Source organism: Oncorhynchus mykiss, chromosome 9, assembly GCF_057628025.1.
Source record: "Oncorhynchus mykiss isolate SJ-2025 chromosome 9, ASM5762802v1, whole genome shotgun sequence".
Taxonomy (NCBI): Eukaryota; Metazoa; Chordata; class Actinopteri; order Salmoniformes; family Salmonidae; genus Oncorhynchus; species Oncorhynchus mykiss.
In genome coordinates, this window is record NC_143030.1 from 67,199,122 (window position 1) to 67,225,310 (window position 26,189).

Sequence of the window (26,189 nt, forward strand, 5' to 3'; positions counted from 1 at the left end):
GGTCGACACTGGGCCAATTGTGCACCGCCCTATGGGACTTCCAATCACGGCCGGTTGTAATACAGCCTGGAATCAAACCAGGGTCTGTAGTGACTTCTCTAGCACTGAGATGCAGTGCCTTAGACTGCTGCGCCACTCGGGTGGTGATTGGATCCTTTTCCAAACAGTATTCTTACTTAGGCTTATTCATTGGTAGGCCTGTACATAGAGAACAACTGTCATATTATCGATGGGCCTATCAGTATCTTGACCACCGAGTTAGCCCTAATTAGGGTGTAGATCTTAATTTGAGCCAGCTTGCTACAGCAGTATAAAATAATCCTGCAGCAAAAGGAAATGTGAATTATTATGTGGATTATAATTAATGGACATTTTTGTAGGGGTGATACATTTTCCACGGCACTCAGGCAGAAGGCTTTTTAAACCTCAAACAAGTTTTAGATTTTCCCTGATCATTGCTGCTCAATCGACTCAGAAACCTTGTTAAACAGCATAAAGATGCTCCAATAGCCATGTTAAATATAGACAATGTTAATTTGTTCATGCAAAGAGACACAGCAAAACATGCGTTGGTCTGTTCTAACACCTCCCTTACACAGATATTTTCTCTGAATATGGAAGCAGTAGCCTAGTAACAATATGAACATCAGAAGTCCTTATGCAGATCCTTTCTCTGACTAAGAAAGTAGGACAATTATTATGAGGGAAGCCTAAAGAGGCAATAAACTAACTGAAAACCAAACTGTCCTTCAGTGCTGTGCCTCTAATCGCTGAAGCCACAGTCAGTTGCTTGCACAAAAACTCTCCAGCAGAGTTGAAGTGTTGCTGAGATTTGAGGGGCACAGTCAAATCCCTTGTTGGGTATTGGCTTTGGAGGATTGCTCTTCAAAGCATTGTGTAGTGTGTACCATGTGCCCTGTGTAGTGTGTACCATGTGCCCTGTGCAGTGTGTACCTCGTGTACCAGCAACAGGAGCATTTGTAGCTCTGTGTATAAAGGAAGGGTAAAGATGTATCACCTGTCACACTAATGAGCCATGGTTCTTCTTCATTCATGCTCTCTCTCTCTCAATACTTCTATCGCACTCTCTCCATACCTCTCTCTCTCTCCATACCTCAATCTCTCTCTCACTCTATTTCTCTCTCCCCCATGCTTTCTCTCTATCCCCTACCTCCATCTCTCCTTCTCTCTCCTACCTCAATCTCTCCCTCTATCCCTACAACTCTCTCTCTCCCGGTCCTCTCTTTCATACAGTATCTCTAACAGAGAGAGAGAAAGGTATGTGCTTCCAGGTCGTGGTGTTACTAGCATGGCTAGATCCTTGTTATCCTAATGGGCTATTTGCTTTCTCTGAGCCGTTGCTCCTTCCTACACTTGTTGTTAATGAGGCCGTCAGACAGAGTCAGGTATGGCTTACCACACCAATTTACCACACCAATGTCTGTAAAATAGAAAGTGATTTCATTTTGTCAAGTTCAATGAGAGACCTTCTTAACTTCATTGTGTTTTGAAGTGTGGTGCATCATCTACTGGCTATGAATAGTACTGCCTATGGGTGCAATTATGTTTAAATGCCAAGCATCATTAATTGAACATAAAACTGGACCTAAACCACTATTGCACCATGCAGGGTAACATCTGTTATATTGTTTGTGTAACGAACAGGACTAATAATTTTATCTTTGTCTTGATGCAAACTTGTACGGCTTCATGAGGGGAAATATTTTATTACATGCAGTTGCATAGTCATGCCACTGACATTTAGCAAACTGAGACTATGGAAACTTTTAACAGCCTCAAAACAGTCAACAATCATATTCTCAAAACACACAGCAACAATCGAGTTGTACACAAGTAAAGCCAGCCGCCACAATCACTATAAGTTTACACAGATCACAATTAAATTACAATATTTCTAGAGGTATGTTCAAATGGCACCTGACTCTCTATAGTGCACTACTTCTGACCTGGGCCAAATGCAGCAGAACAGGTTGGCTGTGGGGGAATTGCTTTGCTCCCACTGTTGATACATATTATAACACAAACATTGGTTTTCCATGCAGCAGGATGGATGAAATTTCAAAGCCTTAGGAAAATAATACTACCTGAGTAAAATGAACAACATTTTTGAGGAAATATGAGAGAAGAGTACAATGTCTTACAAAAGAGACAAATGAGAGGAAAGGACCAAGGAAGTAAAAGGAAAAAGGAAAGGACAAAGGAAAGAAAAGGACAAAGGACAAAGGAAAGGAAAGGACAAAGGACAAAGGAAAGGAAAGGACAAAGGACAAAGGAAAGAAAAGGACAAAGGACAAAGGAAAGGAAAGGACAAAGGAAAGGACAAAGGAAAGGAAAGGACAAAGGAAAGGAAATGACAAAGGAAAGGAAATGACAAAGGAAAGGAAAGGACAAAGGACAAAGGAAAGGAAAGGACAAAGGAAAGGACAAAGGAAAGAAAAGGACAAAGGAAAGGAAATGACAAAGGAAATGACAAAGGAAAGGAAAGGACAAAGGAAAGAAAATGACAAAGGAAAGGAAAGGACAAAGGAAAGAAAAGGACAAAGGAAAGAAAAGGACAAAGGAAAGGAAAGGACAAAGGAAAGGAAATGACAAAGGACAAAGGAAAGGAAAGGACAAAGGAAAGGACAAAGGAAAGAAAAGGACAAAGGACAAAGGAAAGGAAAGGACAAAGGACAAAGGAAAGAAAAGGACAAAGGACAAAGGAAAGGAAAGGACAAAGGAAAGGACAAAGGAAAGGAAAGGACAAAGGAAAGGAAAGGACAAAGGAAAGGAAAGGACAAAGGACAAAGGAAAGGAAAGGACAAAGGAAAGGACAAAGGAAAGAAAAGGACAAAGGAAAGGAAATGACAAAGGAAAGGAAATGACAAAGGAAAGGAAAGGACAAAGGAAAGAAAAGGACAAAGGAAAGGAAAGGACAAAGGAAAGAAAAGGACAAAGGAAAGGAAAGGACAAAGGAAAGGAAATTACAAAGGAAAGGAAAGGACAAAGGAAAGGACAGAAAAAGTAATTTCTTTCATCCAAATTGAAAGTTTCTATCACATTATTCAGAATACCTACAAAAGAAAACACGCTGAGCATTTTTTTATATCAAACAATAACAACAGAGAAATAACAGCAGAGAAACATCTAAATACCTATTTCTGATAACCAATCTTTGTTTGTGTTTAATCATTGTTAGGCACTTACGGCTGATGAATACAAAATAAACAGCGATAAAAGGACGGTTTCTGAACCAATACGAAGACATCAAACATGAGAAGAGGAATTGGCCATAGTTGGCAAGACACAAACAGATCTGGGACCAGGCAAATTTTCATATATCACAATATTGATTTTGAAATGATTGTGACGATCAAACACATTAGATGCAATATAAATAATTGTAAAAGTCTCATGGGAATTGTTTTGGCATATTCTCTCGTCATTGGACATCAATATGATGGAAATATTAAACATAAAGAAAACAATACATATATTTTCATAAACTTCTATTTTTTAGAATATGTTCGTTTACTCTTACACTTCTGATTTCCTTCACCATGTGAATAGAATCACGTTTAAACAGACCCATAGCTGGTAAATGTATCCACCCAAAGGGTGCCAACAAGCAAGTTTGTGACTCTGGGAAGCTTCTGACAGGTTTAGAAGTTATCATAACAGAATCAATTCTACGACACAATGCTCACAATAGCTGCACTAACAAATTTGGCAATACTCAAAATGGCAAAAAATAAATAGTAAATAAAGCATTAGTCAGTTAGCATAGCATAGTTGGATATGTCCTGATGGAGGACGGTGCATGCGATGCAATCAGCCTCAGACACTGTTGGGGTTGTAGCAGAGCATGTTGAGCTGCAGGTTCTCGTCCCAGTGTCTGAGGATGATAAAGAGCTGGTTGGCAGCAGACTTGACTGAGGCTAAGTCCTTTCCTTCAGGGATGGTCTGGGCACTGAGCCACATGCTAGCCTTAGCTGCTATCAGCTCCCACTCTATGAAGTAGCTGGCCGAGCTGTGCTCCAGCCAGGCCAGGGCTACAGCCGTGGCCCACACCATGCCCTCCGTATTCAGCCTCTTCCTGGACCCCGGGCCACCAGGAGGCGCTGCAGGGGGTGTTTCCACGCTCTCCGACTCCGAGTCCCTTCTGCTGTCTGTCTGGGAGTGAGGGGAGAGAGGGTGCTCGGCGTAGGTGGTGGAGGTAGGGGTGGAGGGGCCGCCTAGGAAGGAAGGAGAAGACCCAGGCCAACCCTCAGTCCGTGGACTCCTGGCCAGGTGAGAGGGGCTATGCCCCCCTTGTCTGTGGCTGCTGACAACCAGGTCTCCAGGCTTGTGCTGGTGGTGGCCTGCCAGGCTGGTTTCTGTCTCCTTAGCTGAGCTCTCAAACGGAGATGGAGAGGTGGACCTGTGGCTGTCGTCTGCAGCGCTGCTGTTTGAGCGGCGGCTGGCTGAGTGGGAGACGTGGTGACCCAGACTGACCCGGTGGCTGGTGAAGGGAGACGTCCACTTCAGCTTGTCCATGGACACGTTGATGGCCTCACACAGAGCGATGTCCAGGCAGAACGCACCACATGCCAACTGTAAGGACACCTGTACCAGAGAGAGGTAGTTTAATACAAATTGTGAAATATATTTTCCTTTATTATGTTCCCCTAACCCTCACCTAATTGGAGTAAACTAATGGTAAACTAACAACACAAAGGCTTCAACTCCAAGTTTACACATACTATATACATGTATTTTATAATAGGTATCTTCTGTTTGTTTTTAGTCCCATCCTTCAGCTACTCTCAACCCCTCCCATCTATCTCTGAAGACCATCTAGTTTATATATTTTTCAACTGTGCTGTGATGTTTCACAAAAGTTCTGAACCTTTTTATTATCATAGTTTCTACAGATTGTAAACTAAAGATACAATTTTTTGCTAAAAGTATTATTATATTATTGATCAATTGACTATGACTTTTCAAATCACCCAGCAGTGCTATTGGCAGAGTTAGCTCCAGGTAAATGTTGTAATTCTTCAGCCATTTCTGAACCTGCAACCAAAAACAAGCTACTGTACATATGGACAGTATCAAAACAAATGATCTAATGATTCTGTCTATTCGTAGCAAAACCTGCAGAGGTAGGATGGTTCTATCCCCCATATACAGTGCCTTGCAAAAGTATTCACCCCCCTTGGTGTTTTTCCTATTTTGTTTCATTACAACCATAAATTGGATTTCATGTATTGGACATACACAAAATAGTCCAAATTGGTGAAGTGAAATGAAAAAAAATAAATAAATAAAAAAATGGAAAAAAAACATGTAAAAAACAGAAAAGTGGTGTGTGCATATGTATTCACCCCCTTTGGCTATGAAGCCCCTAAATAAGATCTGGTGCAGCCAATTACCTTCAGAAGTCACATCATTAGTTAAATAAAGTCTACCTGTGTGCAATCAGCAGCACTATGAAGACCAAGGAGTTTTCCAAACAGGTCAGGGATAAAGTCCCCACAGTGAAGCATGGTGGTGGCAGCATCATGCTGTGGGGATGTTTTTCATCGGCAGGGACTGGGAAACTGGTCAGAATTGAAGGAATGATGGATAGAGCTAAATACAGGGAAATTATTGAGGGAAACCTGTTTCAATCTTCCAGAGATTTGAGACTGGGACAGAGGTTCACCTTCCAGCAGGACAATTACTCTAAGCATACTGCTAAAGCGACTCTCGACTGGTTTAAGGGGAACATTTAAATATATTGGAATGGCCTATTCAAAGCACAGACCTCAATCCAATTGAGATTCTGTGGTATGACTTAACAACGGGACAGTTGTAAATCATGCAGCGCCTTGTGTTACGATCACAGATTTTAGAGAAACAACAAATGTCGGTACAGATAAGTGTCTTACAAGCTGAAAGCTTAAATTCTTGTTAATATAACTGCACTGTCCAATATACAGTAGCTATTCCTGCGAAAAAATGCCATGCTATTGCTTGAGTAGAGCTCTTAACAACAAAACACTTTTTTCACCTCGATAGGTTTGATAAATTCACCTCTGAAGGTGAAATGTGTACTTAAATCAGAGCAAGATTTCAGAATGTATCATCCAAAGGGTCCCAGAGATAACATGAAGTGTCGTTTTAGTTAGATAAATCCCAGAAATGTCCTTGTTTTCCATGAAAACATACATAAAATGAGTTGCAAAATAAATAGGAAATATAGTCAAGGTGCTGACAAGGTTATAAATAATGATTTTTAATTGAAATAATAATTGTTGGCCTTCAAACTTTGCTTTGGTCAAAGAATCCTCCATTTGCAGCAATTACAGCCTTGCAGACCTTTTGCATTCTAGTTGTCAATTTCTTGAGGTAATCTGAAGAGATTTCACCCCATGCTTCCTGAAGCACCTCCCACAAGTTGGATTGGCTTGATGGGCATTTCTTACGTACCATATGGTCAAGCTACTCCCACACGCAGCTCAATAGGGTTGAGATCCGGTGACTGTGCTGGCCACTCCATTACAGACAGAATACCAGCTGACTGCTTCTTCCCTAAACAGTTCTTGCATAGTTTTGAGCTGTGCTTTGGGTCATTGTTCTGTTGTAGGAGGAAATTGGCTCCAATTAGGCGCCGTCCACAGGGTATGGCATGGCGTTGCAAAATGAAGTGAAAGCCTTCCTTCTTAAAGATTACTTTTACCCTGTACAAATCTCCCACTTTACCACCACCAAAGCACCCCAGACCATCACATTGCCTCCACCATGCTTGACAGATGTCATCAAGCACTCCTCCAGCATATTTTTTTTATTTTTTCTGCATCTAACAAATGTTCTTCTTTGTGATCCGAACACCTCAAACTTAGATTTGTCTGTCCATAACACTTCCTTCCAATCTTCCTCTGTCCATTGTCTGTGTTCTTTTGCCAATCTTAAACTTTCATTTTTATTGGCCAGTCTGAGATATGGCTTTTTCTTTGCAACTCTGCCTAGAAGGCCGGCATCCCAGAGTTGCCTCTTCACTGTTGATGTTGAGACTGGTGTTTTGCGGGTACTATTTAATGAAGCTGCCAGTTGAGGACTTGTGAGGCGTCTGTTTCTCAAACTAGACACTCGAATGTACTTGTCCTCTTGCTCAGTTGTGCACCGGGGCCTCCCACTTCTATTCTGGTTAGAGCTAGTTTGCGCTGTTCTGTGAAGGGAGTTGACACAGCATTGTACATGATCTTCAGTTTATTTGCAATTTCTCGCATGGAATAGCCTTCATTTCTCAGAACAAGAATAGACTGATGAGTTTGAAGAGAAAGGTTTTAGTTTCTGGCCATTATGTGCCTGGAATCGAACCCACAAATGTTGATGCTCCAGATCCTCAACTAGTCTAAAGAAGGCCAGTTTTATTGCTTCGTTAATAATCAGAATCACAGTTTTCAGCTGTGCTAACATAATTGCAAAAGGGTTTTCTAATGATCAATTAGCCTTTTAAAATGATAAACTTGGATTAGCTAACACAACGTTCCATTGGAACGCAGGAGTGATGGTTTCTGATAATGGGCCTCTGTACACCTATGTAGATATTCCATAAAGAATCTGCCGTTTCCAGCTGCAGTCATTTACAACATTAACATTAACAATGTCTACACTGTATTTCTGATCAATTTGATGTTGTTTTAATGGACAACAAGTTTTATTTTCTTTCAAAAACTTGATAAAAAAAAAGGAAGGCCTTCGTCCATAGAGTTGAAGTCGGAAGTTGACATACACTTAGGTTGGAGTCATTGAAACTTCAACCATTCCACACATTGATTGTTAACAAACTATAGTTTTGGCAAGTTGGTTAGGACATCTACTTTGTGCATGACACATTTTTCCAACAATTGTTTACAGACAGATTATTTCAATTACAATTCACTGTATCACAATTCCAGTGGGTCAGAAGTTTACATATACTAAGTTGAATGTGGCTTTACACAGCTTGGAAAATTCCAGAAAATGATGTCATGGCTTTAGAAACATATGATAGGCTAATTGACATCATTTGATTGGAGGTGTACCTGTGGATGTATTTCAAGGCCTACCTTCAAACTCAGTGCCTCTCTGCTTGACATCATGGGAAAATCAAAAGAAATCAGCCAAGACCTCAGAAAAAAAATTGTAGACATCCACCTCCGCAATTTCCAAACGCCTGAAGGTACCACATTCATCTACACAAACAATAGTAACCATGAGACCACGCAGCCATCATACCGCTCAGGAAGGAGACGCGTTTTGTCTCCTAGAGATGAACATACTTGGTGCAAAATGTGCAAATCAATCTCAGAACAACAGCAAAGGACCTTGTGAAGATGCTGGAGGAAACAGGTAAAAAATCATCTATATCCACAGTAAAACGAGTCCTATATCGACATAACCTGAAAGGCCGCTCAGCAAGGAAGAACTCACTGCTCCAAAACCGCCATAAAAAAAGCCAGACTATGGTTTGCAACTGCACATGGGGAAAATCACAAAAATCTTACTTTTTGGAGAAATGTCATCTGGTCTGATGAAACAAAAATAGAACTGTTTGGCCATAATGACCATCGTTATGTTTGGAGGAAAAAGGGGGAGGCTTGCAAGCCGAAGAACATCATCCCAACCGTGAAGCACGGGGGTGGTAGCATCATGTTGTGGGGGTGCTTTGCTGCAGGAGGGACTGGCGCACTTCACAAAATAGATGGCATCATGAGGAAGCAAACTTATGTGGATTTATTGAAGCAACATCTCAAGACACCAGTCAGGAAGATAAAGCTTGGTTGCAAATGGGTCTTCCAAATGAACAATGACCCCAAGCATACTTCCAAAGTTGTGGCAAAATGGCTTAAGGACAACAAAGTCAAGGTATTGGAGTGGCCATCACATAGCCCTCACCTCAATCCCATAGAAAATGTGACTCAGTTACACCAGCTCTGTCAGGAGGAATGGGCAAAAATTATTTAATGACCATAATTTTCCACTTGTCTGACCGCTTGCATGATGACGAGTTTCTCACCCGACTGGCCTATCTGGATGGTGTTTTTTCTCGAGTGAAGGATCTGTATCTAGGATTACAGGGACTCTCCTTAACTATATTCAATGTGCGGGACAAAATTGAGGCTATGATTAAGACGTTGGAGCTCCTCTCTGTCTGCATTAACAAGGACAACACACGTCTTTCCATTATTGTATGATTTTGTGTGCAAATTAACTCAAGCTTACGGACAATGTCAAACGTGATATAGCAAAGCACCTGAGTGAGTTGGGTGAGTAATTATGCAGGGACTTAACCCAAAATGGATGTCACAAACAACTGGATTCGTTATCCCTTTCATGCCCTGCCTCCTGTCCACTTACCGATATCTGAACAAGAGAGCCTCATCAAAATTGCAACAAGTGGTTCTGTCAAAATGTTATTTAATCAGAAGCCACTGCCAGATTTCTGGATTGGGCTGTGCTCAGAATATCCTGCCTTGGAAAATTGCGCTGTTAAGACACTGATACCCTTTGTAACCACGTACTTACACTACCGTTCAAAAGTTTGGAGTCACTTAGAAATGTCCTTGTTTTTGAAAGAAAATCACATTTTTTTGTCTATTAAAATAACATCAAGTTGATCAGAAATACAGTGTTGACATTGTTAATGTTGTAAATTACTATTGTAGCTGGAAACAGCTGATTTTTTACGGAATATCTACATAGGCATACAGAGGCCCATTATCAGCAACCATCACTCCTGTGTTCCAATGGCACGTTGTATTAGTTAATCCAAGTTTATCATTTTAAAAGGCTAATTGATCATTAGAAAACCCTTTTGCAATTATGTTAGCACAGCTGAAACCTGTGGTTCTGATTAAAGAAGCAATAAAACTGGCCTTCTTTAGACTAGTTGAGTATCTGGAGCATCAGCATTTGTGGGTTCGATTTCAGGCTCAAAATGGCCAGAAACAAAGACATTTCTTCTGAAACTCGTCAGTCTATTCTTGTTCTGAGAAATGAAGGCTATTCCATGCGAGAAATTGCAAAGAAACTGAAGATCTCGTACAACGCTGTGTACTATTCCTATCACAGAACAGCGCAAACTGGCGCCAGCCAGAATAGAAAGAGGAGTGGGAGGCCCCGGTGCACAACTGAGCAAGAGGACAAGTACTTTCGAGTGTCTAGATTGAGAAACACCAATAGTGAAGAAGCGACTCCGGGATGCTGGCCTTCTAGGCAGAGTTGCAAAGAAAAAGCCACATCCCAGACTGGCCAATAAAAATAAAAGATTAAGATAGGCAAAAGTAATAATAATAATAATAATAATTTTGCACGCCCAATTTTCAGTTTTTGATTTGTTAAAAAAGTTTTAAATATCCAATAAATGTCGTTCACTTCATGATTGTGTCCCACTTGTTGTTGATTCTTCACAAAAAAATACAGTTTTATATCTTTATGTTTGAAGCCTGAAATGTGGCAAAAGGTCGCAAAGTTCAAGGGGGCCGAATACTTTCGCAAGGCACTGTATCCGAACAAAATTGAAAGCTCTCTCTGTCACAACCCCTCCTCGCAGACACACATGGGCTCTGGCATTTGCAACCATTTTCCTTTTTCACTCACTTAACTCCACACTTTTCCAAACACAAAAACATCCACCTCACCTTCCATCACATGCCCAAACACTGTGTCTATGTCCTGTGTTTTATCCCTCCTACATGTTTGTTCCTACCTCATTTCAGACTTTTGCAAACTTTTGCATTATTATCCTTTCTTCTAATGCAGTCTTTTATCTATTTATATATACTATAAATAGAAAGTTGAATACTAATTATTTTACAACATTCCCTATCTTGAACGGTATAGTCTATTGTAGTTTATTTCTTTATCAGTTTGTTGTATTTTATTGTAAAAAATAATAATAATACAATCCCTACCATGGTTAGTATTGGGTTTTCCATTATTTGACTCTGAAAAATATTTAGAATAGCTTAGGAGTAGTCTTGGTGTCTGAACAGTTGGTCACAGTTTATCGACTACGAGAGCTAAAGGTTTCCCTTTAAATCTATTCACCTTGAAGAGTGAGTACAGAACCTTGCACCGTTCTGCAATTTCCTTTGGGAACTGCTCATTCATGCTTATTTTCATGCCAGCGGTTATTTTATCTTTAATATTCTATCTTTAAAGAATGCAAATTTGTCAACATTCGGGTGCTCATATCTCTGTCCCAAACAGTGTACACGTTTGAGTTTGTCGAGTCTCGCCTGGGATCGGTAGTACTTACAGAAATAACTATTTCCCTACACCTTAACATCTTCGCCCTCATTTTCTTTGATACCAGTAAGTACCAGATTTTCTCCCATTGTTGCAGCTTTTTTGTCTTCAACTCCTTTATATCTTTACTGACTAGTTCAAGTATGCCCAGACGAGACGGCCTACAGGGAGGAGGTGAGGGACCTCGGAGTGTGGTGTCAGGAAAATAACCTCATACTCAATGTCAACAAAACAAAGGAGATGATCGTGGACTTCAGGAAACAGCAGAGGGAGCAGCCCCCTATCCACATCGACGAGACAGTAGTGGAGAGGGTGGAAAGTTTTAAGTTCCTCGGTGTACACATCACAGACAAACTGAAATGGTCCACCCACACAGACAGCGAGGTGAAGAAGGCACAGCAGCCCCTCTTCAACCTCAGGAGGCTGAAGAAATTGGGCTTGTCACCAAAAACACTCACAACCTTTTACAGATGCACAATCGAGAGCATCCTGTCGGACTGTATCACCGCCTGGTACAGCAACTGCTCTGCCCATAACCGTAAGGCTCTCCAGAGGGTAGTGAGGTCTGCACAACGCATCACTGGGGGCAAACTACCTGCCCTCCAGGACAGCTACACCACCCGATGTCACAGGAAGGCCAAAAAGATCATCAAGGACAACAACCATCCGTGCCACTGCCTGTTCACCCCGCTATCATCCAGAAGGCGAGGTCAGTACAGGTGCATCAAAGCTGGGGCCGAGAGACTGAAAAACAGCTTCTATCTCAAGACCATCAGACTGTTAAACAGCCATCACTAACATGGAGTGGCTGCTGCCAACATACTGACTCAACTCTAGCCACTTTAATAATGGAACAATTGATGTAATAAATGTATCACTAGCCACTTTAAACAATGCCACTTTATATAATGTTTACATACCCTGCATTACTCATCTCATATGTTCATATGTATATACTGTACTCTATACCATCTACTGCATCTTGCCTATGCCGTTCGGCCATCACTCATTCATATATTTTTAATGTACATATTCTTATTCATTCCTTTACACTTGTGTGTAATTACTTGTTAGATATTACTGCATGGCCGGAACTAGAAGCACAAGCATTTCGCTACACTCGCATTAACATCTGCTAACCATGTGTATGTGACAAATAACATTTGATTTGATTTGAGTTTATCATTTAACTTTTATATTTTCAAAAACATGCCCTTTTGTCAATGGTGAATTACAGTTAACATTCTTAAAATCTATGTAGAACATATGGTTGGTTGTATTTAGATCCAGCGAACAGTCTTTTAACTAAAACGAATGGTGCACCTGTGCAGCAACGCACCAGAGGAATGTAGTCTTTGTTCTCGTTCTCACTCTCCCCCACAGAGTCGCTGGTTTTGCTGTGTGAGCGAAACATGAAGCCCCTGGCTGCCCGGGTCAGGAGTCTCGTCCGGTTGAGAGTCAGCCTGTAGAGTAGAGGAGAGGAATGCAACACCTCGAGTTCAACTTGACCTTTCATTCATTACCATTTGTGAGTACAAGTACATTCATTGGAATTTCTCTGCGACGTAAAGGAGCATACACAGCCCTTATTATTGTCTTACCATGACCCTGCCATTTTCAGCACATTCATATAGCTCAATAAAATAACAACTGAACTCAATAAACACCAAATGCCTCTTCCGTTTGTTATTTCATGACAAAAAAGGACGCTCCAGGATAAGTGGTCAATGCGAATTTTAAGATCTTTCCATCAATAGAACTCAATAGCATCCTAAAGAATATAATGGACCTCAAGGGCCCTGGCACACAGTGAAGTGGTTTTCATTTTGTTAAAGGATGGGAAAAGGGCCATTTTTCCTCACACTGAACAATGTATGAATGGTGCCTAGCGGACAAAAGCACCTGAGTGGTAATGTGTGCCTCAGAGATAAAGGTGATATCGGGGTGAGGTGAAGAAAGGAGATGTATAAGGATTCTGTTGAGCTGTGTTGTTATTAAAGCTCTACCTCCTCACATAGTAATTATAGACCTCTCTCTAAATGTATTTTTTTATCCAAGATCTTTGAAAAAGTTGTTTTCAAGCAAATGGTGGCTTGTCGGGCTTGCACTCACTTCACAGCATAAAAACTGATTTATTGAAAGTCAGTAATGACCTTCTGTTGGCTGCTGATGCCGGTGAAAGCTATATTCTAGTTATTTTGGATCTCAGTGCCGCGTTTGATACTTTTGATCATACTGTAACATCCTTGTTGACCAGCTGGAGAGGTGGGTGGGAATCTCCAGTGTTGCCCTCGACTGGTTCAGGTCATATCTATGACCTGAACCAGTAGTTTCTCGGTGAGCATGGGTGGTTCAGTATTGTCCCCAGCACCTATTCACTATATTAGCAGCCCTTACTGCTGCTCGATCATCCTATTTTTCCAACTTAATTGAGGAAAATAAGAACAATCCGAAATGTATTTCTGATACTGTCGCAAAGCTAACTAAAAAGCAGCATTCCCCAAGAGAGGATGGCTTTCACTTCAGCAGTAATACATTCATGAACTTCTTTGAGGAAAAGATCATAACTATTAGAAAGCAAATTACGGACGCCTTTTTAAATCTGCGTATTCCTTCAAAAATGTTAGAAAAGGCTGCTGCGCGGCAACTCACTGCCTTCCTGAAGACAAACAATGTATACGAAATGCTTCAGTCTGGTTTTAGACCACATCATAGCACTGAGACTGCACTTGTGAAGGTGGTAAATTACCTTTTAATGGCAGACCGAGGCTCTGCATCTGTCCTCATGCTCCTAGACCTTAGTGCTGCTTTTGATACCATCGATCACCACATTCTTTTGGAGAGATTGGAAACCCAAATTGGTCTACAAGGACAAGTTCTGGCCTGGTTTAGATCTTATCTGTCGGAATTATATCAGTTTGTCTCTGTGAATGGTTTTTCCTCTGACAAATCAACTGTTAATTTTGGTATTCCTCAAGTTTCCGTTTTAGGACCACTATTGTTTTCACTTTATATTTTACCTCTTGGGGATGTCATTCAAAAACATAATGTTAACTTTCACTGCTATGCGGATGACACACAGCTCTACATTTCAATGAAACATGGTGAAGCCCCAAAATTGCCCTCGCTAGAAGCCTGTGTTTCAGATATAAGGAAGTGGATGGCTGCAAACTTTCTACTTTTAAACTCAGACAAAACAGAGATGCTTGTTTTAGGTCCCAAGAAACAAAGAGATCTTCTGTTGAATCTGACAATTAATCTTAATGGTTGTACAGTCGTCTCAAATAAAACTGTGAAGGACCTCGGCGTTACTCTGGACCCGGATTTCTCTTTTGACGAACATATCAAGACTGTTTCAAGGACAGCTTTTTTCCATCTACGTAAAATTGCAAAAATCTGAAACTTTCTGTCCAAAAATGATGCAGAAAATTAATCCATGCCCTTGTTACTTCTAGGTTAGACTACTGCAATGCTCTACTTTCCGGCTACCCGGATAAAGCACTAAATAAACTTCAGTTAGTGCTAAATACGGCTGCTAGAATCCTGACTAGAACCAAAATATTTGATCATATTACTCCAGTGCTAGCCTCCCTACACTGGCTTCCTGTCAAGGCAAGGGCTTATTTCAAGGTTGTACTGTTAACCTACAAAGCATTACATGGGCTTGCTCCTACCTATCTCTCTGATTTGGTCCTGCCGTACATACGGTACCTACACGTACGCTACGGTCACAAGACGCAGGCCTCCTAATTTTCCCTAGAATTTCTAAGCAAACAGCTGGAGGCAGGGCTTTCTCCTATACTGTAGAGCTCCATTTTAATGCAATGTTCTGCCTACCCATGTGAGAGACGCAAACTTGGTCTCAACCTTTAAGTCTTTATTGAAGACTCATCTCTTCAGTGGGTAATATGATTTTAGTGTAGTCTGGCCCAGGAGTGTGAAGGGGAATGGAAAGGCCCTGGAGCAACGAACCGCCCTTGCTGTCTCTGCCTGGCCGGTTCCCCTCTTTCCGCTGGGATTCTCTGCCTCTAACCCTATTACAGGGGCTGAGTCACTGGCTTACTGGTGCTCTTTCATGCCGTCCCTGGGAGGGGTGCGTCACTTGAGTGGGTTGAGTCACTGATGTGATCTTCCTGTCTAGGTTGCCCCCCCCCCCCCCCCTCCCCCCCTTGGGTTGTGCCGTAGCGGAGATCTTTGTGGGCTATACTCGGCCTTGTCTCAGGATGGTAAGTTGGTGGTTGAAGATATCCCTCTAGTGGTGTGGGGGCTGTGCTTTGGCAAAGTGGGTGGGGTTATATCCTTCCTGTTTGGCCCTGTCCGGGGGAATCATCGGATGGGGCCACAGTGTCTCCTGACACCTCCTGTCTCAGCCTCCAGTATTTATGCTGCAGTAGTTTATGTGTCGGGGGGCTAGGGTCAGTTTGTTATATCTGGAGTACTTCTCCTGTCTTTTTCCGGTGTCCTGTGTAAATTTAAGTATGCTCTCTCTAATTCTCTCTTTCTTTCTCTCTCTCGGAGGACCTGAGCCCTAGGGCCATGCCTCAGGACTACCTGGCATTATGACTCCTTGCTGTCCCCAGTCCACCTGGCCATGCTGCTGCTCCAGTTTCAACTGTTCTGCCTGCGGCTATGGAATCCTGACCTGTTCACCGGACGTGCTACCTGTCCCAGACCTATTATCATCTTGGCCATGTTCTGTTATAATCTCCACCCGGCACAGCCAGAAGAGGACTGGCCACCCCTCATAGCCTGGTTCCTCTCTAGGTTTCTTCCTAGGTTTTGGCCTTTTGAGGGAGTTTTTCCTAGCCAATGTGCTTCAACACCTGCATTGCTTGCTGTTTGGGGTTTTAGGCTGGGTTTCTGTACAGCACTTTGAGATATCAGCTGATGTACGAAGGGCTATATAGATACATTTGATTTGATGTCCCTCAGGGGTCAATTCTGGGCCACATCCTTTTTTACCCTGTACATTCTTCCCCTTGGTGACATCATCCGCAATCATTGTGGCGCAAATCCAATGCAAGTCAATGGTACCTATATTAAGCATTTTCGTGCTTCATCTAAGAGTATTTAAAATTGATGTGTAGCTCAACAGTCACTTTTTGAGATGTAGATGTTTTAATAGCTGTTCTAACATAAGAGAAATCATATGGATTACTTTATTCCTGCTGTGGAGATTGCATCACAAAACCCTCTGTTATAAAAAAAACAATAAACTGTGGTCACTAAACCTATCATGTACCCTCTCCAGAATATACAGTGAGCTCCAAAAGTATTGGGACTGCGACATATTTTTGGTTGTTTTGGCTCTGTACTCCAGCACTTTGAACAATGACTATGAGGTTAAAGTGCAGATTGTCAGATTTAATTTGAGGGTATTTCATTCATAACGGGTGCATAATCCCCCCATTTTAGGAGTCCAAAACTATTGGAACAAATTCACTTATGTGTATTAAAGAAGTCAAAAGTTTAGTATTTGGTCCCATATTCCTAGCATCATCAAGCTGTGACTTGTTGGATCTATTTGTTGTTTGTTTTAGTTGTGTTTCAGATTATTTTTATTTTTATTTTTATTTTGTTTCAGATTATTATTTTGGAGTCACTTTTACGGTAAATAAGATTAGAATATGTTTCTAAACATTTTTATATTACTGTGGATGCTACCATGATTACAGATAATTCTGAATGAATCGAGTGAGAAAGTTACATCTCACCACAATAACAGGGCAGGTTAGGGAGGTATTTGTGCATCTGTAACATTCTTCATTATTCACGATTCATTCAGGATTATCTGTAATCATAGTAGCATTCACATTAATGTAGAAGTATTTAGAAACATATTATATTGCTATTTACAATGAAAGTGACTCCAAAATGATACAATACATTTTCTACCATTCATTTCGGGCACAAAATAATCTGAAACACAACCAAAACAAACAGAAAATGCATCCAACAAGTTTGTAGAGTCACAAGCTTGATGTAACCATTGTGTGCTAGGAATATTCGACCAAATACTTGTCATGCCCTGACCATAGAGAACCATTGTTTCTCTATGGTATAGTAGGTCAGGGCGTGACTAGGGGGAGATTTAGTATATGTATGTCTATGTTGTATTCTAGTTTATTATTTCTATGTGGGTATTCTAATTTTCATATTTCTAGGTTGGTGTGCTTGATATGGTTCCCAATTAGAGGCAGCTGGTTATCGTTGTCTCTAATTGGGGATCATATGTAAGACGCATTTTTTCCACCTGTGTTTTATGGGATATTGTTTTGAGTTAGTGCAAGTAGCACCGATGTAGTCACGGTTCGGTGTTAATTTAGTTTGTTCTATCTGTATTGTTTCACTAAATAAAGATGTGGACCCCAGATCACGCTGCACGTTGGCCCGAGTATGCTTCAAACGATTGTGACAATACTACACCTTTGACTGCTTTAATACACATATAAGTGAAATTGTTCCAATACTTTTGGTCCACTAAAATGGGGGGACTACAGAGAAAGTCGGAAGTTTACATACACTTAGGTTGGAGTCATTAAAACTCATTTTTGAAAAACTCCACAAATTTCTTGTAAACAAACTATAGTTTTGGCAAGTCGGTTAGGACATATACTTTGTGCATGACAAGTAATTTTTCCAACAATTGTTTACAGACAGATTATTTCACTAACAATTCACTATCACAGTTCCAGTGGGTCAGAAGTTTACATACACTAAGTTGACTGCCTTTAAACAGCTTGGAAAATTCCAGAAATTGATGTAATGGCTTTAGAAGCTTCTGATAGGCTAATTGACATAATTTGAGTCAATTGGAGGTGTACCTGTGGATGTATTTCAAGGCCTACCTTCAAACTCAGTGCCTCATTGCTTGACATCATGGGAAAATCTAAAGAAATCAGCCAATCATTCAGAAAACAAATTCTAGACCTCCACAAGTCTGGTTCCTCCTTGGGAGCAATTTCCAAATTGGAAATTTCCCAATTCATCTGCACAAACAATAGTACGCAAGTATAAACACCATGGGACCACGCAGCCGTCATACCGCTCAGGAAGGAGACGCGTTCTGTCTCATAGAGATGAACGTACTTTGTGCGAAAAGGGCAAATCAATCCCAGAACAGCAGCAAAGGACCTTGTGAAGATGCTGGAGGAAACAGGTACAAAATAATCTATATCCACAGTAAAACGAGTCCTATATCGACATAACCTGAAAGGCCGCTCAGCAAGGAAGAAGTCACTGCTCCAAAACCGCCATAAAAAAGCCAGACTACGGTTTGCAACTGCACATGGGGACAAAGATCATACTTTTTGGAGAAATGTCCTCTGGTCTGATGAAACAAAAATAGAACTGTTTGGCCATAATGACCATGGTTATGTTTGGAGGAAAATGGGTAGGCTTGCAAGCTAAAGAACACCTTCCCAACCATGAAGCACGGGTGTGGCAGCATCATGTTGTGGGGGTGCTTTGCTGCAGGAGGGACTGGTGCACATTCTTAAAATAATAAAGTGGTGACCCTAACTGACCTAAAACAGGGAATTTTTACTAGGATTAAATGTCAGGCATTGTGAAAAACTGAGTTTAAATGTATTTGTCTAAGGTGTATGTAAACTTTCGACTTCAACTGTATGTACAAAAAGTGCTGTAATGTCAAAACGGTTCACCCGATATGGATGAAAATACCTTCAAATTAAAACTGACAGTCTGCACTTTAACCTCATAGTCATTGTATCATTTAAAATCCGAAGTGCTGGAGTACAGAGCCAAAACAACCAAAGATGTGTCACTGTCCCAATAATGTTGGAGCTCACTGTATAGTAACAGGAAGGGAAAATAAGATCTTGTAGGTCCCTAAGTAGCAGAGGTGTGGACTCGAGTCAGAAATATGATGACTTGCAACTCGACTTTGGCACCAATGACTCGTGACTTGACTTGAACTTGAGCCTTTTGACTCGACCTGACGTGATACCCTCCCCAAACCAATATTAAAAATGATGCTATTAAAAAAAAGTGTGCAGCACATCTTCATTTAACAGATTACACTTTGAATTGGACAGCAGCCAATCAAATTGTGCCAGCTGAGATACAGTTGTGCGTGGCAGTGCAGAGGAACATTGGCGGGTGAATTCAGATGGAGCCCTTGGAAAGATGATACCCCAAATTATTATTTTCGGTTATAAAGACGACGCTGTATGAACAAAAAACAGATTGCAACTTGCAAAACATGCGGGAAGAAAATTACAGACGTTGGCGCAACAATTTCGAAATTTGTTCGTCATTTAAAGCTGCACAAAGAACGGTATGTCGTGGCTAATATAGCCGACAGCTATATAATTTATAATTTACTAGTGTAGCATGTAGAATATAATGTTTATTTGGAAAGTAATAAATATATAGATATCTTTAAAAGCATTCATTATTTGCGTAAATGTAATATACTAACTATTACTCTTGTTAAAATATGAAATACTATTACATTTGGTGAAGAGCACATTATGACTTGTTTAGGACTCGAAACTCAAAGTTTAGGACTTGAGACTTGACTTGGACTTGCCTGTCTTGACTTCGGACTTGACTTGGGACTTGAGTGCTAAGATTTGAGACTTACTTGTGACTTGTAAAACAATGACTTGGTCCCACCTCTGCTAAGTAGCATCACATCACGCAAACAATCATTATAACTGCAAAAGTGTATTATGCATGCCGATTACACAAAACAATGTAACTCAGTGAATTGAAAATCCCTCCGCTGTCCCCATTTATCAATTGGCCATGAAACAGCACTAGCGGTACAGTTAGTATGTTATTGTCCCTGACAGTCTCCAGCCTGGCCCTCTCCATCACCCACTTGGCTGAGAAGAGGCTCTCCACCGACTTCTGGTCTGAGGTCACCGACGGGCTCCTCTGAGAGGCTGAGACAGAGGCTGAGACAGAGAGAGAGAGAGACGGGTCACGCTAGTATTCCATTTAGCTATTTTCTCTCTCCCCTGAGCTCAAGACTCCACTCCACACAACACCGCCACAGAGATCACAGATAAAAGACACCTATAGAGGCCTGGCAGCCACAACAGAGGACACACACAATCTAGCAGCTGTGTGTATGTGTGTGTGTTGATGACATCTTATCAATGTAGACCATAAGAAAACAAATGCGCTTTTCTCAGTTGCTCGATTTGGAAGCCAGTCATTTAACCTTGAAAGCAAAACAGGACAGATAAAAAGGACAGATAAAAACTCACCATCTGTAAAGCTGCATCTTTCCCAGGTAGAGGATGAGGGGGTGCTACATGGAGAGGCCCCATCTCCCAAACCTAAAACCCACCGAAAAGATAGGTCAATGCCATTTGAAAAGTATCACTCTGGACAACATGAACGGTATACTATATGTGTAAAACATTAAAAGCATCTGGATATTAAAACCTGTCAGATCTGTCTGTTTGGCAGGCAGATGACCTCTTCAAACTATCACTTGTTAAAATGGCGACGGAGAAAAAGGCAGACGTTTTACCCGTCCCCAACCGATTGTGTGCATAATAATAATAATAATAATAATAATCCCCAACTTATTTTGTACATAATGTTGCCGCTACCGTCTCTTATGACTGAAAATAACTTCTGGACATCAGGATTGCGATTACTCACCACGGACTGGCAGAATCCATGGTAAAAAACAGCTAGTGCACGATATCTAAGGAAGTCTCGAGCTATTGCTTGCCTGAGGTAGAGTATCTCATGATAAACTGTAGACCACACGATCTACCTAGAGAGTTTTAATCTGTATTTTTCATAGCTGTTGAGCTGTAGCTGTTGCATTGAATGAGCTGTATTCCGCCATAAGCAAACAAGAAAACGCTCACCCAGAGGCGGTGCTCCTAGTAGCCGGGGACTTTAATGCAGGGAAACTTAAATCCATTTACAGAATTTCTATCAGCATGTCAAATGTACAACCAGAGGAAAAAAACTCTGGACAACCTTTACTCTACACACAGAGACACATACAAAGCTCTCCCTCGTCCTCCATTAGGCAAATCTGACCATAATTCTATCCTCCTGATTCCTGCTCACAAGCAAAAATTGATCTAGTGACTAGATCAATAAAAAGTGGTCAGATGAAGCAGATGCTAAGCTACAGGACTGTTTTGCTATAACAGACTGGAATATGTTCCGGGATTCCTCCAATGGCATTGAGGAGTACACCACCTCAGTCATTGACTTCATCAATAACTGCATCTACCCCCAAGCCATAAGACTCCTGAACACCTAATCAAATGGCTACCCAGACTATTTGCATTGCCCCCCCCCCCCCCCCCTCCTTTACACCGCTGCTACTCTCTGTTGTCGTCATCTATGCATAGTCACTTAAATAACTCTACCTACATGTGTAATATTACCTCAACTAACCGGTGTCCTGCACATTGACTCTGTACCGGTACCCCCTGTATATAGTCTCGCTATTGTTATTTTACTGCTGCTCTTTAATTACTTGTTACTTTTATTTCTTATTCTTATCCCTATTTTTTTGAACTGCATTGTTGGTTAGGGGCTCGTAAGGTCTTCTCCTGTTGTATTTGGCGCATGCGACTAATGAAATTTGATTTGAGTTGTCACACATTTTCAAACATTCTTCCTCTCACATACAAATGTTGATTAGTATGTAGTATGGTGAAGATCTTACTGGTGGGCAGGTGTCCGTCCTCAGCCTCCTCTGACATGCAGCCAGACTGGGAGCGTCCCAGTCCGATGGAGTAACCCCGGTTCTTCCTGTTCCCAGAGCGTGAGCCCTTTTTCAGACCTTTACCTGAAACACCCAACAGCAGCTTTCAACACAGACATCATTGATTTCCTAACCAACAGTGCTATTATGGTCTTAGAACTCTACAAAAAAGAACTATTTTGTACTATTAAAGGACAAAGTTACGTTATCTTTAATAAAGGTCAGAAGAAGTGTCATGACAATGGGTCAAAAAATATATAAAAACTCAGTGCCATACAATGTGCATGTATACATACCATGAACAGGAGTGTCTCACCTGGGTTGACGTAGTCGATATAGGTCTGTAGATATTCATTAGTGTCCAGATCAACGGGCACAAAGGCAGTGTATTTGCTGAGAATGTTACAGGCCTTGCTGGTGTGAATGGCATATAACCGGTATCTTCTGCCAGAACCTGAGAAATCACATGTTGTTGTCACTTCATCATCTCATGATTTACATAAATTCCATAAAATAAATATTTGGAGAAATCCGCAATCTGATTTCTCACCTGAAATCCTCATCATTAGCACAAAGTTGTCACTATTTGATACAGCAAACTATTACCAAAACAAGACGATAAAGACACCAATCACTACAAAAGATACCATCTGAGCATTGAGATATTACCCATGTCTTACATACCATGCTCAATCTCACACTCCTGATCTACCATGTGCTCAAAGTCCTGAATGATGGAACGTCCAGCCAGGTGATGGAACGTTTCATTCCAGAGTTCCTCGTGAACCTTCTCTTCCCGCTCTCTGCCCTTCAGGTAGGGCTCTATGTCAAAGGTCACCTCCCACTTGACTGGCTTCCCACAGAGCAGGCCAGACACCACAACCTTACAGAACCCCTTCCCCACTTCCCTGTCCTGAGGGGCTGAGATCAGGTCTGGGGTGGCTGGAGGCTCCTGGGGGGTTTCGATCTCACACAGCTGATTAGGGTAGCAGTCTGGTAACACAACAATAAGGAGTAGTTAGGCTGTTTGTCTGGATATTAGTTGTTGAATATATTAGGTCACTACTAGTCAAATGCAGTGACGGGCTGAATTTAATTTACTGTGCTTATCAGATAATTACCCATCATTAATACCCATCATTAAAACTATCCATAATTAGAACTACTTTACTTGAAGAGAATATTAATGTTTGAGGGACTGTATGTGTCTACCACGATCTTTAGGGTGAGTAGGAGGGCTGTGGTTGTGGACCTACCTGCGTCTCCGAAGCTGCTGACAGAGGGGTCAGTGGAGGACGAGCCATCCTCCCCAACGGTGCTCCTGGCTCCTCCTAAGGCGTGCTCTGTATAAGCCCAGCTCCTGGTGGCTCTGGCCTGCAGCTTGGAGCCGGGGGAGTGGGCCTGCTCTGGCGCCGCCTCCTGGGGAGCCCCCTCCTGCTGGGGGGAGGACCTGTGAGAAGCCCCATTGGTAGGGCACCCCCTGATGGCCGTGGCAGATGTGGCACACAAGCTCACCAGCTGTGGCTGTCAGGGGTTAGACATAAAACGCCAGATACATTCTGAATATCTGTTACGATATTGCTTGCACCACAATTTAAATGAGTCGATGTCAATTTGTATCAAATGTTTTGTCATAGAGTACCAGTCAAAGTTTGGACACACCTATTCATTCAAGGGTTTTTCTTTATTTTTTTTACTATTTTCTTCATTGTAGAATAATAGTGAAGATATCAAAACTATAAAATAACACATATGGAATCATGTAGTAACCAGTGTTAAACAATTCTAAATATATTTTATATTTGAGATTCTTCAAAGGAGCCACCCTTTGCCTTGACAGCATTGCACACTCTTGGCATTCTCTCAACCAGCTTCATGAGGTAGTCACCTGGAATGCATTTCAATTGTGCCCTGTTAAAAGTTAATTTGTGGAAGTTCTTTCCTTCTTAATGTGTTTGAGCCAATAAGTTGAGTTGTGACAAGGTAGGGGTGGTATACAGAAGATAGCCCTATTTGGTAAAAGGCCAAGTCCATAATATGGCAAGAACAGCTCAAATGAGCAAAGAGAAATGACAGTCCATCATTACTTTAAGACATGAAGGTCAGTCAATCAGGAAAATGTCAAGAACTTTGAGAGTTTCTTCAAGTGCAGTCGCAAAAATTATCATGCGCTATGATGAAACCGGCTCTCATGAGAACCGGCATAGGAAAGGAAGACCCAGAGTTACCTCTGCTGCAGAGGATAAGTTCAATAGAGTTACCAGACTCAGAAATTGCAGCCCAAATAAATGCTTCACAGAGTTCAAGTAAGACACATCTCAACATCAGCTATTCAGAGGAGACTGCGTGAATCAGGCCTTTATGGTCAAAATGCTGAATCCACTACTTATGGACACCAATAAGAAGAAGAGACTTGCTTGGGCCAAGAAACATGAGCAATGGACATTAGACCAGTGGAAATCTGTCCTTTGGTCTGATGAGTCCAAATTTTCAATTTTTGATGTGATGGTGTAGGGGTGCTTTGCTGGTAACATAGTCAGTGATTTATTTAGAATTCAAGACACACTTAACCAGGATGGCTACCACAGCATTCTACAGCGATACGCCATCACCATCTGGTTTGAGCTTAGTGGTACTATCATTTGTTTTTCAACAGGACCATGACCCAAAACACACCTCCAGGATGGAGAGTGATGGAGTGTTGCATCAGATGGCCTGGCCTCCACAATCACCCAACCTCAACCCAATTTAGATAGCTTGGGATGAGTTGGCCCGCAAAGTGAAGGAAAAGCAGCCAACAAGTGTTCAGCGAATGTGGGAACTCCTTCAAGACTGTTGGAAAAGCATTCCTCATGAAACTGGTTGAGAGAATGCCAAGAGTGTGCAAAGCTGTCATCAAGGTAAATGGTGGCTACTTTGAAGAATCTCAAATATAAAATATATTTGATTTGTTTAACACTTTTTTGGTTACTACTGTACATGATTCCATATGTGTTGTTTCATAGTTTTGATGTCTTCACTATTATTCTACAATTTAGAAAATAGTCAAAATAAAGAAAAACCCTGGAATGAGTAGGTGTGTCCAAACTTTTAACTGGTACCATAAAACCTGTTTGTTTTAATAAGCAGATCAATAATCTCAGCACCCAGTACCAAATCACTGGTAACTATCACAGTTTGCAGATCAATGTCAATTCCCAAGTAATGTTAGATGTGTGCGTACTGGTAGCGAAGTCAGGTGCAGGAGAGTAGAGATTTGTGAACAGGCGCACACTTTATTTAGGCAAAAGTGCAAAACAGTCACAATAATTATGTTTAACAATAAACATCATAGTGAAAAATAACACAGAAAAAACAAGCCAGTCTGGCGCGTCAACAATACACACGTAACACAAACAATCTCAGACAAAGACATGATGGGGAACAGAGGAGTAAATACATGTAGATTGATTGGGGAATGAAAACCAGGTGTGTAGGGAACAAGACAAAACAAATGGATACATGAAAATTGGAGCGGCGATGGCTAGAAAGCCGGTGACGTCGACCGCCGAATGCAGCCCGAACAAGGAGAGGAGCCGACTTCGCAGGAAGTCGTGACAAGTAAATAATTTGTACAAGGACAGGTACCATTGAGAGACAGGTGAGCCTTGTCTTGATTATGCCAATATTCTTCAGGCAACTTTCACACCGTATATTGTCAATCGTGAAATTATTGTGGCCCTCATTAGTGATGAGAGCACCTTCTTCTTTTGTACTCTTGATTACACTCCAACTCATCCCAAGGTCAGATAGCTTTCTCCCAGCCCTTTTGTACTTCTCCAATGCCACTGTAATATCAACATTGACTGCTTGGGTTGTTTTGCTGCCAGGCATAGCGAAAGAGAGTTGAGATTTTAATATCCGTGTACATGCACAACCAAAACACCTGATGCAGAAATATCAACCTATAAAAACCAACCTGGTTCTTACTTTCCCTATGAAAGCATATTATTTTTGCTCCAATGTCTTACGTATTCTGTAATGTTCTCAAATGGCTTTTGTGTGGTTAAGAATTAATAATAAATTGAACTGTCCTTAAAGGATTCCATTTGAAGATTGAACCGTAGATCAAATTAAGTCTTGTTTCTAACGTATCCTATACATGTTTTTATTTTCTAGAAAAATTCCCCTCATAGTCATTGTTCTTCAAATTAAAAGTAGAGTGGGAGATTGACGA

The 26,189-nt window shown here is 41.3% G+C and overlaps 1 protein-coding gene across 1 annotated transcript in view; it reads right to left on the minus strand.

The window, feature by feature from the left end:
- Positions 1-1,711: 1,711 nt before the first annotated feature.
- vwa5b1 (von Willebrand factor A domain containing 5B1) overlaps positions 1,712-26,189 on the minus strand; it is a 67,068-nt gene continuing 42,590 nt past the window's right edge. The window contains exons 15-22 of the mRNA XM_090185107.1: positions 23,230-23,497; positions 22,658-22,966; positions 22,290-22,427; positions 21,935-22,057; positions 20,499-20,570; positions 20,108-20,183; positions 12,599-12,722; positions 1,712-4,605 (exon numbers count right to left, since the gene is read on the minus strand). Of these exons, the coding sequence (XP_090041233.1) occupies positions 3,838-4,605; positions 12,599-12,722; positions 20,108-20,183; positions 20,499-20,570; positions 21,935-22,057; positions 22,290-22,427; positions 22,658-22,966; positions 23,230-23,497 (1,878 nt within the window). The 3' untranslated portion in view covers positions 1,712-3,837. The remainder of the gene's footprint in view (positions 4,606-12,598; positions 12,723-20,107; positions 20,184-20,498; positions 20,571-21,934; positions 22,058-22,289; positions 22,428-22,657; positions 22,967-23,229; positions 23,498-26,189) is intronic.